Genomic DNA, 18,976 nt, shown 5'->3' on the forward strand with positions numbered 1-18,976 from the left:
CACAGGAGGAAATGGCTGCCCCTACCCCACAAGTTGTATCTGTGACTATGTCTGGGACACTCCCCAACTTTTCAGCAGCTTTGCAAAAAGCTTTTTGTTACCACAGCTTTTCCTAAGAGTGGCTTTACTACTGATGCCCTTCATAAAGGCTTTCAAGGCCTTGGAGCTGGGTTGCCAGAGAACTATTCATCTATGCCAGGCTGCAAAATAAATAGCATAGCTGCAATGCCTACACAGAATCTGTTAACAATGGATAACAATGTTGGGAGGCAGTTGTCTGATGAGCTGATGGAAAAAAACATTGTCACTGTTTGGATCCATTGAGTCAATGTTGCTGAGGTCTGTAACTGCCCTATCCTAGCACCTGAGCCAGGACTATGAGGCTCATTTTTACCAAAGTCCATTTAGCAAAACAAAAATCAGTGTCCTTGTTCTGGTTCTGCCCTGCATGCTGCCCTCACAGCTAAGAACTGAGGGGTGGTTCCCAAGAGACAGGGAAAGAGTGTTTCTCTGAAACAGAAACACTGAGATTCTGAACAGGAATGCAGCAGGCCTTGTCTGGAAGCTGCCTGATTCAGACTCGAGTCCATCACGTGTATAGGTCTGTTCTATGCTTTCTTCTCTGCTTTTCTGCCCATCGTTTGGCTCACCCACCAGCCTCTTGTACAACCATTCCCTTCCTTTCAGGGCGCTGACAGTAGCATGAGGCACTCTCAGCCTAGGCAGCCACTTCCCTGGGTTCACACAAATTGCAGTCTTGTCAGATTCCCAAGAGGCAGATGTAGTGATCTCCCTGAGGAAAAAATGAGCCTCTTTTTACCACTCAGAGAAATGTGATTGTAGTCTGCTAATGAAAAGATACCAAATTCTGACTTTAGTGTGCCACTTCAAATACTTTTGCTCAGCACATAACTCCCAGCAATTTGAAATTGTTAAAAATATGCAAATACAAGAAAAACCACTAAAAGTGTCTAAAGCAATCTGGCAAACTCCAGGAAAAGTGCTGAAAGGTCTTCTGCTCCATACAATCAAGGTTTTAATCAGAAACAGAGAAAAGATAAGAGCCACATGGGCAAACTCAGGTGCTGTTTAAGGGTCATCTGTAGACAGCCAATGTGAGATGGTGTAATGAAGAGTTCCACTCACTGTAGAGAGCATTAGCATAAAGGGCTCTAAAATACCTTCTAGCAGTAAAGCTGACCACCAACAAGCTGCAAGAATTTAGGAGGTTGTCTCCACTAGCCTTCATTTGAATCTCCTCCACTGACACACTTCAATGGCACTTCAGACTTTGGCACTTCATCTCCTGATGATACTCTAGCCTTCATACCCATCTCCTTCTCATCCCACACTTTATCACATCTTTCAGTGTGATTCTTGTCATTCAAAATACGAGCATCGTAAGTTAATATATACACACGTGCATTTATTTATACATATTATAAAATACATTATTTGTAGTGGCAAATACATGAAGAGAAATAACATAAAAGGTCCATTGGCTCACAGCTTTATTACCACACACATCTTTCAGGAAAAAAAAAATTTCCATGATGTATGTAACTGAACCAAAGAGACCTTTACATTTTATAGTTCTCCTCTGCCATGGGACTCGGTCAACAGGACCACAGCTTTAAATTTCAAATTAGTCAAGAGCACCCACAAGGGCTATCAGTAGGGTTTTACAGCTTTGGTGAAAGAGGTTCTATTGCTTGTGTTTCAACCCTGACCATGAGGAAAAGAAACATCCTCAATAAAGTACTTTGAGTAGAGAAACCACATGGTCTTCAACAACCATTCCAAGCTACTGACATAGAGCTTTCCTTTGTCACCTGTGTATTACCTTAATGAACGAGACGTAAAAATAATTCACGCTTTCTGATGAGTGAACTACACTGAAAGTCAAAATTCCTCTGTACACAACCATTTTTTCAAGCCTCTGAGCACAAAGGTTTCCTGTATTATTCTGACAAGTGCCCTTCCTGGCCAGAGGTCAACTTCATATATGGCCATTGAAAGTCTCCTACCTGCAGGCTGAGACAAAATTAAAATGGGGGAGAAAACCTGTAACTCATCAAATAACAGCCCCGTCTTCTAGAATGATGCATGAAGAAAAAATAATGGTGGTGTTGAGTAATTTGAAATTTGCCAGACTTGAAAGCTGAGGAAAATGTTTTAGCTTTTCATCCTAATTGTTTCCTTGGAGGTTTTCCTGCTGTGTGGAAAATGTGTCTAAACCTTACATTATAGCATGACTTATAAAGTTCAAAGGAAAAATTCACAGAATAGAAGCAAAAAAGCTCACTTGTAACTTGGTCTAGCTGGTTACCTAATAATGACTATGAGTCAGCTCCTGAGAAACTGAGCCACTTCATGTCACACAATCGCTTCAGCTTGTGCAAGCTACACAAAGGTGGTTCTGCTGTTAGCACCATGTCTGCAGCTGTGGACATTCCTCATACTAGGGAAGCTTCCTCCACCCTTCCAAAAGAGCACAGATTAAGATGCCATAGAGCCAGTGCGATAACAGGAGGTGGCTGTGACACGGATAACTCTAAAGAATGAAACAGAGTAGGACATCCATGGCCAAAGGAAAATGGTAATGATGTTGAGGCAGCAGCATGACACACTTTGGATTCAACCCTCTTTGAGAGAGAAAAGAATTTCTGAAAGGCACAGTGCTCCTCACGTGTTCTCCTTTCTACTTCTCTGCCAGTTCCACTCTCATCCCCCTCTGTGGCGGCAACCCACTCTTCTGGGTTTATTCAGGATGTGTCCCCATTTGATGACTGTGTAAGGACTCCTTCAAAAAGGGCAGTGGCAAAGGTTGCAGCTTCTCAGGAAATCGCTAGTCGTGGAAGAGCTGGTAAGTTACACCAAGCTGACTGTAATTAGCATCAGCTCTTCCCTTGTCCAGCGAGTGGTGTTCCAGCTAAGCAGCCTCTTCCCTTTCATCATCTCCAGTACAAGCCTCTCCTTTCCACTGAGGAATTTATTGGCATGTTGAAACCAGAGGATGGCTGCCCTTCAGCTTGAGACCTCTCTGACAGCCAACTCTAAAAGGAATTGGATGAGACTGATTGGATGGCCATGTTCAGATGCATTAAGGAGAGTTCACCTGCAGCCCAGAATAGTTTTTTGAAGTTTCAAGTCTCCTTTTTCCTGTTGGGCTCCTAGGTACTGAAAGAAGACAGCAGGGCTGTTCCTACAGGGTTAAGCAATGTGAATAGGGCCCTAATAAGCAGTTGTACTTGATGGTAGGCGTGTAAGCTAGGTCTTGTGATTTCACTTATTATTTTAGTATTATAGTCCTAGAAAGTACCCCAGTTTTCTTGTGTTATTCTTTGTATGGAGAAATGTGATGCAAGGCAAGTTTTATTGTTAGAGAGAAAACCAAGATGATCTGAGAATATGCATTGTTCTAAGTTACCTCTGAATTTACTGCTTTTGAAAATTCTTTGGAATTTATTAAACGAAGTGAAAACTTGAAAAAAATTTGCTTTTTATATTATTCACCCAGTCAACATTATACTCCTGCCAAATGTGCATTTCCAGGTAAAAGACGTGAGGAAGTTTTTTTTTCCAAGTATGACAAGTGAAGGGGAACTAAAGCTAGTAAAGTTCAGTTCGTACCACTTCACACTCTTGCCGAGATTATTTGCTCACAGGTGTTGCAGCACTACCTCTGAGGTGACAACTCAGCACTCGGGTCTAGAAAAATAGCGTTCCTTCATAAAACTAAACACTCTCGGGGGCAGCATCCTCCTTCAGCCTTTCCCTTTGCGCACTTCCACCCTCGCCCACAGTTTAACACCCAGCCAGGCTCTCCCTTGCAGTTTTCGCTCCAGAACATCACGCGGCCCGAAGTTACATTGAGGAAGAGGAGGGCAGCGGCCCAACCACCCTCGCCACGCGGCGTCAGGCAGCCCGGGCGCAGGAATTACTCCCGCCAGCGGCTGATCCACGGCAGGGCAGGCGGCCGAGGAGGACCGGAGCCGCAGCGAGGCGCGGCGGCAGCGGCGGAGCCGCACCGCCCGCGGGGACGAGCGCGGCGCCGGCTCCTCCCCGCGCCGCCGAGCGCCCAATCATCGATCGCGGCACGCAGAGACAGCGATCGGGGGCGTGCCGCGAGCCCCGGAGGCGGGGCCGGGGCCGGGCTGAGGCGGTTCCGCGACAACCAAAACAACGGCCCGGCCCGGCAGCCCTTGCGCCCGCGTTCCGTCGCCACCTTCCCCGCCGCCGCTGCCCGGCGGGGCCCGCTCGGGGCGTGAGGTGGGCGCGGAGACCGCCCCCCCGCTCGTCCCGCTGCCGCCGCCATGAAGCTCCGCGTTCGGCTACAGAAGCGAACGGCGGCCCTGGAGGTGCAGGGGGCGGAGCCAACGCTGGGGGAGCTGCGCGCGCAGCTGCGCGCGGCCCTGCTGCCGGCCTGGGGCTACAGGTAGCGAGCGGAGCGAACCATCGCGAGGGCCGCCGGGGGGGAGGCGCTGCGGGGCCGTACCACGCGGCGCGGGGGGAGGGATCTGCCCCCGGCCCGGGGCGCGGTGCTGCCCCCTGCGGGTAGGGTCGCGGTTTTACGCTTCTCTCAGGCTTCCTGGAGAATCTCGGTTTAAGTTTCATAAACATTTTACCTGTGAGGAACTCATGGCATCCTCCGTAGGAAAATGAATCGCCTGTGAAAGGGCAGCGTTTCCTGCTGCTGGCTGAAGGGTTTGTGTCAGAAACCTTGCATTATGTCCGACGTGCTGCTGTTTCACTGGTGATTCACACAGCAGCGTGGGCAGGAGGAACCCGAAGTTACTGCTTGTCATGCCGCAGTGGGTGCATTTCGTAGCTGCTTCCCTGCTAACCAGTTTCATTTCTGGTTTTTTTTTTTGTTTGGTTTTTTGCCTGAAGCATCTTATTACTCTCATTTGCAGCTAGCATTCTGTAGCACACCTGCTGATCACTGAAATTAATGTTTAGCTTGATGAGAAAGCAAGTTGGTTGATTCTTCAACACTATTTATTTTTTAATAATCCAAGGCAGTAGTATATTTTGATCTTGTTTTCCTAACTGTGTTATCTTTTATTTTGAAGGGCACTTGTTTGCTTTCTTTCATAACTTTTTTAATGAACAATTTCTGTAAATAAAGTTTTATTTACCAAGCAGCTGCAGCAACTTAAAATGTACTTGGCAAGAAACATGGGGGAAATAATTTAATGTAATCTTTTTTCCTCTCACTATAAGATATGGGTAATTAATAATGGATTAAGCCCTGTGGCACAATACTATTGTAATATGCAGTATGCGTTTCTAATTGTAGAATCATAGAATCATGAAGGCTGGATAAGATCATCGAGTCCCATCTTTGACCAGCCATCATAAGGCCAACTAAACCATAGCACCGATTGCCATGTCCAGGGTGTGGCTATCCAGGTAGAGCCAACCATGTTTCCTTACTGTTTTTTAAAATTATTTTTCAGTTCTGATACCACGTTTTCAATAACATTGAACAGAAAAGATGCTCTCACAGAGGATCAGAAGACCTTAGCTTCATATGGGATTGTTTCTGGTGATTTGATATGCTTATTACTAGAAGAGCCAGATGGACAACCCAGCCTACCTCCTCCTCCTGCTCCTCCTGCCCCACTTCAGAATGGTCATGAGCCGTCCACCTTGACCCCCAACAACAGTCAGGCCAACAGTCCAAGAAAAGGGCAGAATGAGCAGTCTAACAATGAGGAGGCTCAGGTGGAAGTTCAAGAGAGTGATGAGAGGGTAAGTACATGAGAATTCTCCTGTACAGCACAAAGCAAAAAGGAAGGTGTCCTGTTGTGTCAGTTGCTGTACTGTATAGGACTGAATTTCTTGGGAATATTTGGCTCCTTATACTTGTTTGATACATGCTCAGTTATTTGAATGGAAATTTGTCTCTGTTCATTGTATTTTACTGTGGCACAGAAGAAAGCCCAAAGTGTTTCAGGTTTACAGGAGTATTGTGTTTTTGCTGGAACATGCACTTAAGGAAGTAAGGATTATGTTTCTTGCCTGCCTCAGTGCTGTCTTCTTGAGGGACTGATTTTAGATTGGGGCAGATGCAGAAGGCACTTTCGAAGACAGGCTCCTACTCTTTTTTAAATAACGTGTCTGTGTGCACTTTTGTCAGTTAATTGATAACATGCCATGATTGAGAGCAAAGAAAGCTACAGTGAAGCCACAGTCCTCCTCAGGGGGCAGCAGGTGCACTCAATTGATTGATTTTTTTTTTTCTCCCATGCTGTTTAGGCCTGTTGTGTTTGGTGGCAGCCCAAGTTGCCATTTTGGTTACTTGCCATGAACATTGGCTAAGTTCAAATAAATGATGATACTGTAGTGATAAAATTATTCCTGTGTATATTGCAAAAATTCTCACGAAGGCTTAATATATTATGATCACTTTGTCTTCAGTTAGTATATGCCACAAAATGACAGATCATTTAATGAAGGGTTTGCATTATAAAGATTAAAACACACAAAGGCTACATATGTAATCCCAGTCTCCATCTGGAATGCTACAAAATGGAGGTATAATGAATCCATACAACTTGTATGGGAAATCAGGCTGGAATAAACAGCTGTATAATGTTGATGTATATAGAGATGTAATATTCTGAACAAATATGTGCATTGCTTTCCCCTGAAGGCAGGATCCAGCCTAGAATTTCCTTCTGGATTAGTCCCAGAAGATGCTGACCTGGAAGAAGGTACAGGTTCCTATCCCTCCGAACCCATGCTGTGCAGCGAAGCTGCTGATGGTGAAACACCCCATTCCTTAGAGATGCTCTACCTTTCTGCTGAGTGTACCAGTGCCACTGATGCCTTGATCGTTCTGGTTCATCTTCTCATGATGGAGACAGGCTATGTACCTCAGGTAGGTAGGTGCAGCACCAAACAGAAGTTTCTGGGTTGATGTGGGGAAGCTGTGGAATATACAAGCTACATCTGAGGATCTGCTTCTGCCTTTCTTTATGTCAGTTGGCTATAGGGGCTGCTGAAGGATCACCTTCTCAAAATTCCCTGACCAGAAAGTCTTCAGGCTAAAGACTGAAGCAGCTTTTAGGTGTGGAAGAAGAGCCTGTCATTGTGTTTCTGTTGGTCCTCAGCCTCACTGGGACCCAGCTGAACCTCCTGCTTCTGCCTTTTACTATGGAGCATGTGAAGATGTGCTTAGGTTGTCGCACTTCCCCAAAATACTGCCTTAATTGTTGGTGTCATCTCAATGATACCCTGTCAAGTGGTACATTATGAGGTCTAGGTCTGCCAAAATATTCAACTACGTGTCAAGTTTGGCTTTGGTTTTACTAATCTGTAGAGGTATCATACTCAAGCACCTGTGGCAGTACATCTGTACAATGTATGGATTCCCTTTTCCCCTTTACGTTTGCATTTTATGTTTACTATTACGTGGCTGAATGTGGAGAAAAAGACTTGATCTCAGGCAGGTGTTTAAATTCTCATCTTTTTTCTTGCAGTGAGGCTGACTAGGCACATGTGGGTGTCTGGTTGACCAATACCAATTTAATAAATCTGCTAAATCATTGCATCCCCATAATTCTGTGTAAAGAATACCTTTGCCACTGGGAATAAAGTTTGCTTATGGCAGTGAGCGGGCTTGGAGGTAGGGAAGATGAATGCTGTGCAGATTTAAGAGGAAAGAAAGAACCTACTTGTGCTTATATTGCATCCAACTCTGATAATCCATCTGAGCTGTTTCAAAATGAAATTGAAAGCAAACCTGTTAGTTGAGTCAGGTTTTCTAATTAACTTCAAACTATCATTCTTAAAGCCCTGTCAGATACTGTAAGTTCACAGAAGAGGTGCAATAGTTTTTTTTTTGTTTGTTTGTTTTTGTTTTTTTCTTTTTTTTTTGAGCAGCAAATTAATTATGTGCAGTAGTTGTCAGAATGCTGGAATGGGTGACAGAATGAAGTCTGTGTCTCAAATAAATAGGTGTGAATGCTCACTGAATGTCGGTTCCTATCAGGACAAAAATTACTGAACTTCACTTAGATTTGCTGTTAGTTTTGGAGAAAATGTGTATAATCATACATGTTCATAATCACTGTGTCAGGACTGATCTAAGAGTTGAATTGCAAGCATCATTCTCCCATTTCCTGACTTCTAATCCTTTTCTCCCCCCTCAGCATTGGTACATTGCAAAAGTATGACAGTGTGTTTGTTATCTCTTTACATTTGTAGGGGATAGAAGCCAAGGCAGTCTCCATGCCAGAGAAATGGAGAGGGAATGGTGTTTATAAGCTACAGTACACACATCCCCTTTGTGGAGAAGGTTCTGCTGGTTTGACTTGTGTGCCTCTGGGAGATCTTATTGCTATTAATGGTAAGTCAGTCAAGTCTTCATCCTGGATGCACATTCCTAAGTATCACCATTGTTTAGGAAGAGAAAACTTAAGTGTGCTTTTGTGTGTTTTGAACTGCACCTTTATTACTTGGATTGCTGAGGTGCAGAAGATGCCACTTCCTGATGCTGAATACTCTTTTCCAGTCTCTGTATTAATTGTTTCTTTCTCTCTTGTTGTAAGAGATTAATCCTTAGGGGTTTCAGCTGGCCTTTTCATTGCAATATTGTGGAAATATGATGTCTCATTTCATAGGAACTTTGGTTCCACACATTGCCAGACATGAAGGAAGTAGATTTGCTTCAGCTACAATGTTTTGGCTTTTTAAATGTTTTTTGCAAGACTTACAACTTCCAGACTATGTATTACTTCAGTAATGAAGTGGTCTTTGTTGTCTCTATGTGTTTAAATTTTGAAATGTCTTTCTTTCTTTTATTTGTAGCAACATTAAAAATCAACGAAGAGATTAGAAGTGTTAAGAGAATCCAGCTATTGCCATCATCCTTTGTTTGCTTTCAGGACCCAGGTATGCCTGAGCTATGATCTCATAGTAGTAAACTGGAAAGTAAAGAAGGGACACAGTGGGTAAGAATATGCTTTAGTAGAGCACCAAATAGGTACAGAATAGCAAAAAAGAATAAAAGTGTGGTTACCATTTAGGTTAGTCATAACTTCATGGTAAAAGGATTTCAGAGTGTAGCCATTTACTCACACTTTGTTGTTAGAATAAATTGTATTTCTTGGATTAACAATGTAAGGAAAGAACCTTGCAGACCTCAGTTTATCCTTTGGCCCATATGCCTGTTATTTGTGAGGTCCTAGGCATATGTGTGAATCTCTGGGACAGCAGTGCTGGGTGATATCCCCTTTCTGCCTGGCAGCTCAGGCCTTCAGAGGCTGATGGTACCTACACTCTTGTGGTACTGTAGTTGTTCAATTATTTTTGTCAGAAAACATGTGCTGACCACATAGGTTTCTCCAGAGTGCCAAAATTAGAGTGAAAACTAAGTTGAGGGAGGAGAGAAGGGCAGATCCATGTGGGTCCTTGTGAGCACAGACCTGACCATCCTTATATTCTCTGGAGGATAGGAGTTGCTTTACTGGCAGTCCAGGCTGACACAATTTCCTATGTTCTGTGTAGTCTCCTATGTACAAGTCTAATTGAAAGGTTGTAGAAGAACTAGCTGAGTGCTGAAATGTGTTCAGTATAACACTAAAGTCTTCTTGCTCCTCTTTCTTCAGAGAACAGAATGGAAGAATACTTCTGTCAGAGAAATGAAGGTTGCAGGCTCTTAGAATGTAGATCTCTGTTAGGCAGGAGCTTTGAAATCTGACAAAGGAAGCTCCAGCAGCTTGAGAGTCAGTTTGTTTCCAGAGCACTCAAATCTTTCCCTTAACTGTGCCTTCTGAGGCTGAAGGGAAGGCTTAGCCCAGTCATGGAACTGGTGACTGACTTGTTGCAGGATAATTACACTCTAGCTGCAGAGCTGCTCCTATCAAGATCACAAGCAGATTAAAGTTGTGCTAATAAGAAAACTGTAATTCTTACATAATTGTTGCATTATAACCTCTTGAAGTTAAGCTTTTTCCCTCTCTTCTTTGATAGAGAAGGTTGCAGGTGTTTACAAAGATCTTCAGAAATTGTCCCGTCTCTTTAAAGACCAGCTGGTTTACTCTCTCCTGGCTGCTGCCCGACAAGGTGAGAGAAAATATTTACAATTAGAGATGGTACTTAATTTTTGAGGATGGAAGGAAGGGAATCAATCTAAAGCCTTGAAGGAAGAGTGTTAGAAATAGCTGTACAGTGATAGACATATAAAAAGTAAGCATAAAGTAAAATATACATGCTAAAGAAATAATATTAATCTTTGTAACTCAGAAAATGTTACTATAATTATGGTTTTAATTTTTGATTGCTCTAGTCTCACTTCAGAGATGGAAATGGAGTGGCTGTTTTCCATGCATAATCATGAGGAAATCCTACCACAATAATTTATTTTGTAGCCGTAGTTCTGTAGTTTTGATCTATTTCTTTCTCAAAACAGAAAAACTTATTTAGCATCACGTTTGGCAGTCTGACCTTAGGAATGACCTTGTTAGGAGCTGATCATTGAGGGCTTGGAAAGGATGGTAGGAAGTAACACAGGCTGGTGTTTGTGAAGCAGTAGGAAGCCAGGCTTTCTCTGCATACTTAGTGCCATAAAAGGTCTCAGCTTTGTATTCTGAAGACAATGGAATTCCCTCTACATTTCAATGCATGAAGATTTTATGTGAAGCACGTGCTCTATATTTGTGGTTTTTGCAGGGTCATGAAGTTGGGCAGATCTTTTTTTTAACTTTACTTATTCCTTAGCTCTGTGACCTATAAGCATAATTTGGTGTGGAATGTTTTTTAGGCATAGTGCGCAGTATAAAGTGTCATTTGCTCTATTTTGTGCACCTCTGAAGAGTTGCAAGAGATCTTTTTTGCAAAGAGTCACATCACAGTAGTTGCTCAGAAAAGCGGTGTAACTCAGGTATCAGTGGGAGAGGATGTAAGGGAAAGATTATAATGTTCTTTCTTTCTTTTAGGGTCATTGGAGATAGAAGCACTACCTAAGTGATGTCAAGTTTAGTGTATTTTTTCTGAACTTTCTTTCTCCTTTCTTTAGCTTTGAACTTGCCAGATGTGTTTGGGTTAGTGGTCCTTCCTCTTGAGCTCAAGCTTCGGATTTTCAGACTTCTGGATGTCCGTTCCCTCATCTCTCTCTCCGCTGTTTGCCGTGATCTCTACACAGCTTCTAATGACCAGCTTCTCTGGAGGTTTATGTATCTGCGGGATTTCCGAGGTAATGTTAGGCACATATTTTTCTATTTACATTCTCATGTTAGCAGAGGGGTTAGTTCTGACAGGTTTTGATAAGAGGCTCCTCAGGCAACCAATAATGATATTGAAACACTGTGAGTAAATGCAGTTGTTTGTGATACTAATCAGTACAGTTGGTCAGGTGGATGCAGAGTTTTCTGCCAAGGAAAATGGTTGGCAGTCTTCTGAGCCATTCCTGGTGCTCCACTTGGTTCATCCCATTGTGTGGTGCAGGCTTTCCTTGTTTTCATCTGTGTCCTTTGCTACCTTGGTGTATTGGCTACTGCAGATACTAGGAAGTGGAGGGAAGATATATTCCTGCTTCAATTTCTCACAAGAGAGTTAAGAAACAAAGGTAATTAAGGGAAGTGCTGTCAGAAGGCAAAGACAGAGATGATGTTTCTGGGATTTCTCTATTTAATAACATTTGGAGATGATGTTTTACATGGAATAGGTGTGCAAGTAGATTACCTATCAAATGAACCTGGAGCTTTATATTTTTTAAGCTACATTATCTTTAGGGAAAGATGTATTGACCGAAAGTGTTGTTCATATCTTGATTATTCTTTGAGTTCTGACAAACTGCAGATATCTGTGGCACAAGAGCTGTTGCTTTTCTTAATGCTTTGCTTCTCTTTGTAGATCCTATTGCAAGGCCTCGGGACACAGACTGGAAAGAAGTAGGTGGCTTTTTTATATAATCTCTCTGAGATCAATCTTAGCTTGAGAATTAAGTATAGACTTTGGGAGGCAGTAACTTTGAGTTAAAGTTTAGCTTAAAAGTGTGGTGTTCTGTGTATACATATTGGGTCAGACTAGTGGAAAAGAACATCAACAAGTTACGTGGTGCATGCTCCGTGGGTGTTAGAGATCTTCCAAGGGTGCTGTGCCTGGTCTTTGGTGGGCAGGGGAATTGCTGCTCTGAGTTTTCAGACTGGTGAGGAGCACATTTTTGAGAAGCGCTGTAAAACTGAATGCAGTTGCTGAAGCTGGAGCACTTAGAGAACTTTAAATGCTTTTTTTTTCTGTCTGCAGCTATACAAGAAAAAGTTGAAACAGAAGAAAGAAGCCCTGAGATGGAGGCACATGATGCTTCTGCCTCCTATACCTCATCCAATCCCCTTTCATCCCAACCCATTCTATCCTAATCCCTTTCCACCCAACCCATTCCCATCAAATCCAATCTATCCCCCAATGATCATTGGGGGAGAATATGATGAGAGACCAGCACTTCCATATGTTGGAGACCCAATTAACTCACTCATTCCTGGCCAGGGAGAAGCACCAGGTCAGTTTCCTCCATTCAGACCACATTTTGACCCAATTGGCTCTCTGCCTGGAGCAAACCCTACGCTTCCAGGACGAGTTGGTCCCAGTGACAGGTTTCCACCTCGACCCAGCCGGGGCCGCCCCATGGACATTCGCCGTGCATTCATTTAATAGCTGCTTTTTCCTGCAGGGAGTTTTGTAGTCGCTGAGCTTGCTTTCTAACTGCAGGAGATTGCAAATCCCAGGCACTAACATCTGCCTTCAGATTGTGTCAAGCACGTGTGTGCATGGTGATGTCCCAGCCACAGAGGCTGGGTTTGTTTTGTGCTCTGGTAGTGCTTTATCACCTGGCACTTAAGGTCTGTTCCTCAAAGAGCTGCAACTTAGAGCAGTTTGTTCTGCTGCCCCCCCTCCTTGCCCTTAATCCTCTGTGAAGTGCTACTTAGAGACCGGAGTAACAGCCACATCCTTACTGCATCAGATAAAGAGCACTTTAAATACAAACCCTCTACTTGTCTGTCTTATTTGAAGAGTTTTACTGCATTGCCAGGATGAAAGGTTTTGTTTAAAATCTACCCAGCTAATTAATAATCTTTATTAACAAAAAAGTTACCACATAGAACAGGATACTGCCACTGTTCTGGTGGATGTGTGTTCATGGAAATTTTTAAAGGTGTTGTTTCCTATTTCTTTTAATATTTTATTAGGTAAAAAGCATTTTTGTATTGTTACTTAATGCACAAAGAATACAGCGAAGGGATTTTCTTTGCAATGGAAAGAAACATCAGAACACAAATTAATTAATTTTACAAACAATTGAGTAAAGTCATGCCACAGTGCAACTCAGAAGTGTAAGCAGAAGCAGAGCAATTTTACAGAGAATCAACAGCAAAACTTTTGACTTTGTCCTTGACTTTACAAATAAGGATCTGTAGTAAGTGACTGCATTTACTGTGTTTGAACTAAAAGCAGTGTGAAAATGCATCTGTTCTCCCTATCTGACATACTTAAAGAATTAAATAGGCTGACCTGGTTACAGTGGGAATGGGAGCACAGCAACATGAGAAGCAGAATGAATTCTGACTTCAGTAAATTCCATTTAGTTCCATTACTTAAGTATCAGATGATATCTTGCCAAAAAGAAATGTATCACAGCATGTTATGAGCACCTTTCAAGTGTTGTCTTATTAACTAATGAGCAGCTAACAAGACCACTGTTAAAGTATCCTGATGAGACCTGCAAACTGATGCTGGAGCTCAATTAAAGGAAGACTGGAATGACTAAACTTTGCTAGAACTTTTAATTTCTTATGTATTTTTTTAAGATTATTGTTCTCAGTGTTTCTATAAATGTGAATGGTACTAATGACTTTTGTGACAACTGATATTATTTTCTAAAACTTTTTTTAAATTCCAGCTGTGGAAATGGAATGACATTTCCTATTAAATACAAGCTATTTAATCAGTAATACTTATGTGCTTTTTCAGGTGAGATTTCAGTGGTTCATCTTCTTGTTTTGTATAAAATCAGCTGACTTTAGTAAGGTCAGGGAGTTTTGCCAGTGAAAGTAAAATATAATACTTTATTTTGCTGTCAAAAGTTGTATTGCTTCTTTCTTCCTTTTCTTCTTCACAGAGATAGTTTTCTTTCATACCAAGATTAGCCTTAATTTTTAACATTTGCCTTCAGTGGTTGAATTGCCTTGTTCCAAAATAATTTTCACCAGTGAAATGTGTAGTCAGATCTCTTGGAGTTTGCAGCAATTCTTAATATTTCACTGACTATAAAAAGGAAAAAGGTAAATTTACACTGTATTGGTCTTGCACCATTTCATCCTTGTGATGAGTGCTTCAGCGATGCATAAATAATATTCAGATAAGGTTACAGAGCTTTAACTGATAAAGTAATTTGTAACTTACCTTTTTCCTTTTTTTCCAAGCTATTTCTGGGAACAGTGATCACATAATGCGTGTGAGAAGTTCATTTTGTGGTGCCAGGGATGCTCACATTGCCAATGCCTTGATGACAGTCACATGGTTTGCCCTGCTGGCAAGCTGTGTGCTGCTCTGGAATCGGGCCCTCTTTTTCGTGAAGACAACCATGAAATCATGCTGATGCCAGAGGTTCAGTTTATCCTGGATTTTGTCATTGAAATGTTTGTTTTTGAAGTAATGAACTCAGCCCTTTTACACATACACCACTAAGTGACCTGAAGATATTCCTTCCATTTTTTTGTGTCCCTCACATTGTAGTAAAGATGTTGTGAACCAAAGATTAGGAAACCTGACTTGGCTGGAAGTGTAAAGTTCCTTAAAGAGGAGTTCTTGTTATTCATAAAACAGGGTATAAAGTGAGTGTCTCAGGACCAACAGTATTAAATTAGAAGACAAAACAGGGAAAATACTTGAAAACTAGCTGCTTGCTTTTTTTTGTTTGCGACCTCCAAGTCAAGTGTGTGTATCATTGCTGTTGCAAATGATAAAAGAGAAATCACAAAAGATGAAATGCTTAAGATGAGCATTCCTTACCTGTACTATTCATCAGTATCTAGCACTGTAAAGGTTGCTACTGAGTTACTTGGAAATAAGGATCTATTATCCTTGGCTTTTCTGTGTATTATTTTATCTTATTCATGAAACTCTAAGCCAACCAGATGAAGCAACTGAGCCATACACAAGGTGTAAGGTCTTACATACCTGCTTGTGATTAGTGGAAGACTGCAAAATACCACTGCATTTACAAATGGTATTTTGTAAGCAGGACTGCTGTTCTGCTGGACCTTAGCTTGCCTGGGGATGTGTGTTCGATTCCACTTGAAATACCGCACCTAGGTGTGACAAGAAAGTCAAGGTGTTCTTCAGTTTGGAGCTAAACAGCAAAATGTAAACTAATTTTCCAGGTGGTGGATATGATTGGGTGTCGTAGCTGTGTCCCAGCTACATCTTGGGCTGGACCCAAACACACAAACCTACTCATGTTTCCTGGCTTCCATGTGATGAAACTTAAAGCAAATAGGACAAAAGAAACTTTTACCAGGTGCTCAGTGTTCACATGTGTGTGAGAAAGATCTGAAGGTGTGCGGTGGGGCTTGTATGTCTTGTGATTTAAATGTGGCTTCTTTTTACCAGTTTTTCTGTTGTTTTCTTACTGCCCCGTTGTTATATTGAGGTACCTAAATGCCTCTTGGGTGTACCTTAGTTTCCCATTCATATAAAAGAAGAATACCCCTTGTATTCCCTTTTCTCTTTTTCTAGAGTGTAGGGATTTTGGAGCAGAAAGCCAGCATCAAAAGCGCTAACTTGAAGGGATGATGCATCTGTGACTCTCCTGCTAGCCACATCTAGTATGTGAGCATCATAACTGCAGACTGGAAGTGTTCTGTTGGGACAGTTACAGGACACAACAGATTTACATAGTTCTAACTTTAGAAATCAGCTCAGTGTTTTAAAGCACTTCTGTGAATAGAACTGAAGGTGCTTTTTCAGGAAACATAGACTAACTAAATTAAGCTGAGTGCCTGTTTGTACTTTATGTTGCAACTTAAAGCTAGGCAGTGAGATGTGATTCTGTTTGCTTGTCCCTTGAAAGGTGACAGCTGGGAGCTGTAAGCAAGTGAAGAGATTGAGTTGCTGCTGGGTATGAAAGCTGACAGTGCTGTCCTGTTCCTGTGGTCTGTCAGAGGACAGTCCTGCTGTGTTCAAATGCAGCCTCAGCAGCTGACCCAGCTGTTGCACTTTCAGTGATGAGCTGCTGTCGATTTATGGGGCCATGTCATATTAGTCACCATTCCTTTTTGTATATGTTCTATTGGTGAGGGAACCATGGAGTTTCAGGGGATAAAGCAATTGAGGATTCTTGCAGTAAACTTTCATTTCTTTCTCTGCACCTCTGGTGACCATTCAGAAGGGAAAGGCATAAACCATGCTGAGGGAAGTGTTACAGAAAGAAATCCTCTTCTCCATATAGTAAAGCTTGTTAATCTGCTTCTCTTGCCAGTGGGAGACTGCTTGCTCAAGGCCATTTCTCACTCTTTTATTGCTCCTGAAGACAAAACAGTAGGGACTGTTTTTTTTCTCAGATGATGACATATATTTATGATGCTACATGGTAAACTGCTTATCAGACCCTGAAGGACAGCACAGAGCTGAGGAAAACAAAAGAAAACAGAAGACAAACCATCAGAGAATAAGGTGGTTCTGTAATACTGAACTTGAGGTATAAATCATTGATCCAGATGAGTCTCTTGAGGGACTTCCAATCTGGAAAAGCTATGCTGTTATTTGCCATTATGTGTGCAAAGGCCTGCTCAGGGGTAGGTCATACAAGGTCCAGATGACTTCATTGGATTTAGATGTTCATTACAGGTGCTATGCAGGAAGGATTTCCTTGTTTGGCTTTATTCCCACCAGTGAATCATAAGATCCAAGATGGCTAATACAGCTGTTGCTTTTGCTGCTTTGGGGATCTCCTTGTTTAAGTGACAGCAAAGATCTGGGCCATTGGCTCAAATTTTTTTTTGACTTACTGACCTCCCTGGGCATTCCTAAGTATCATCACGGTGAAGTTGCCAAGGGAAGCACAAAGCCAAGTCTGGCCTCAAAGCTGCATGTTGAGGAGGTGGGATGAGGACTGGCACCTGCATTAGATGTGTTCCAAACAGACCTCCCAGGGTGCAAGGGGTAGACTCTCAGCTGGTATAAATAGCTATAAATACATGGATTTACCTAGGGTGAGTTTTTTCAAGCATAAGCACAGCTTCTGTGGGGTCTGTCATGTACCAGTTCCAGTATTAGTGCACAGACACAGCTTCTTTCAGTGTTGCAGGATTAGAGGAAAAGCACACCAGCAATGATCCATTTCTGTCTTCTCTGGAAGAATAATTCTTGGGAATGGTCAGGGAGAACTAATACTGATTGTTTCTGCTTGGGACAATCCCATACATGCCCTCCTGTGGCTTGGTGTCTCAGGAAGGACCCAGGTCATCTTATTTGTGAAGTATAGTTTTCCAGTTCTGTTACAAGTTTGTCACCTTGCATTCATTTTGCATTCACCCCAGCAACGTCAGTGGGAATTCAAGGCAGGAGAGAGGATTTCACTCCATCTCTCTGTCCGTTCAGTATTATGGAACACTCAGCACACAACTATGTGCACTTCATCAGATCTGCTATTAATTAAGCATGTTCCTGAGGGACATACACAGCCAGATGTGACCAAGTCACCAAAGTGCTTGGAGTTTAGCTGGGTTTTGTCTGGAATTTGTGTGAACTGTGAGTATGAACTCTGATGTTTTCAGGGGCAGGGGGGGAAGTTGTTTTTTGTGTGGAAGACCCATTCCTTAGGTTATTTTTGAACTAAGGCTACAGGGTTAGGACATGACATTTTTCTCTTAGACCTTGGGAATCAGGCGCAGGGGACATAAATGCAAGGCATGAAACAGATGTTTTATCTGCTATGAGCAGAGTGATCTGGAACAAAGCAGCAGACCATCTGGCTGACCTGCTTGTGTGATCTTTGGTGCTTACTGATGCCTGGTACTGTATTTATCTTGAATGTAGTTTTGCTCAGAAAAGTGACCTTTTATGAAGTTGCTATAATGAAATTCCACAGTTCACTGGATGCTCAAGCACACTTACTTTGTCAGTCAGTGGATACTTATTCTTGATTCTGCCTTTGCATGTGTGTTTCTGAAAGAAGCCTAATTTTTTTAGCTTGATCTTAACAAAAATTCAGTAATTGGAAGTTGATAATTGTATTGACTATATACAAATTAAAATAAAACCTAGTTTGCACTGTCATAACTGTGTTGACTCCACAGGGGTTAGCAAGAGTAGAACTTGCTTTAGAACCCAGTAATTTGAACAAATATGATTCTGATTATGCACAAAACCCAATGACATAGTGACACTTTTATATAGTCAGACCATTTTTCAGACCGTTATTAGAATATTTTCTTTGTATTAAAACAACTATAGTTTTCTAAATTCTCTTTACCCAAGTGTTAGTTGTAAATTGCTGGGTTCACTGATTGTATTCCAGGATGACATCAAGTATGACATAATGTAGAGTGAGGGCTGACAAAAGCACAGATCCAGCTGCAGGACTGTTAATCAGAAAACAGGCTAGCAAATGATTTCCTCAGGTTGCGGATGGTCTCAGCTTTTGCTTCATCTTCAGTGGCATTTCCTCGCTGAGATGACTCAGATATGCTGAAGCTGTTTGTCAGGGACTGCGATTTGCTGGAAGGAAAAACAGAGTTCAGTCTCAACAGGAGAAGGTGGGAATTCAAAGCTGGTTACTCATGCTTTGTGTTTCATCACACAGAGAAATGCAAGAATAAAAGGCTAGGTTGGCATGAAAAATAACCATGTACTAAGACATCCAGAAGTAGGGGAGATGGGACAGAATGAGGCATGGGCAAGTGGCTCAGTCCAAACTGGTAAGTGTTGATGAAAACATCTGACTAGAAGTATGCAGATGCCATTT

The 18,976-nt window shown here is 42.1% G+C and overlaps 2 protein-coding genes across 8 annotated transcripts in view; one reads left to right on the forward strand and one right to left on the reverse strand.

Moving 5' to 3' along the window:
* Positions 1 to 4,121: 4,121 nt before the first annotated feature.
* On the forward strand, positions 4,122 to 12,996 carry FBXO7 (F-box protein 7). The gene is made up of 9 exons (XM_068191092.1): positions 4,122 to 4,438; positions 5,463 to 5,757; positions 6,662 to 6,889; positions 8,218 to 8,359; positions 8,821 to 8,904; positions 9,985 to 10,077; positions 11,030 to 11,206; positions 11,866 to 11,903; positions 12,259 to 12,996. Exons 1-9 carry the CDS (start codon positions 4,317 to 4,319, stop codon positions 12,661 to 12,663), a joined length of 1,584 nt encoding a protein of 527 aa, XP_068047193.1. The 5' UTR covers positions 4,122 to 4,316; the 3' UTR covers positions 12,664 to 12,996.
* The window catches only part of SYN3 (synapsin III), a 247,411-nt gene continuing 241,121 nt past the window's right edge, over positions 12,687 to 18,976 (reverse strand). For all 7 annotated transcript variants that reach the window (XM_068191089.1, XM_068191091.1, XM_068191088.1 and 4 more), the window contains one exon: positions 12,687 to 18,729. In XM_068191089.1, the coding sequence (XP_068047190.1) occupies positions 18,597 to 18,729 (133 nt within the window). In that variant the 3' untranslated portion in view covers positions 12,687 to 18,596. The remainder of the gene's footprint in view (positions 18,730 to 18,976) is intronic.

The sequence above is a fragment of the Anomalospiza imberbis genome, chromosome 5 (genome assembly GCF_031753505.1).
Source record: "Anomalospiza imberbis isolate Cuckoo-Finch-1a 21T00152 chromosome 5, ASM3175350v1, whole genome shotgun sequence".
NCBI classification, from domain to species: domain Eukaryota; kingdom Metazoa; phylum Chordata; class Aves; order Passeriformes; family Viduidae; genus Anomalospiza; species Anomalospiza imberbis.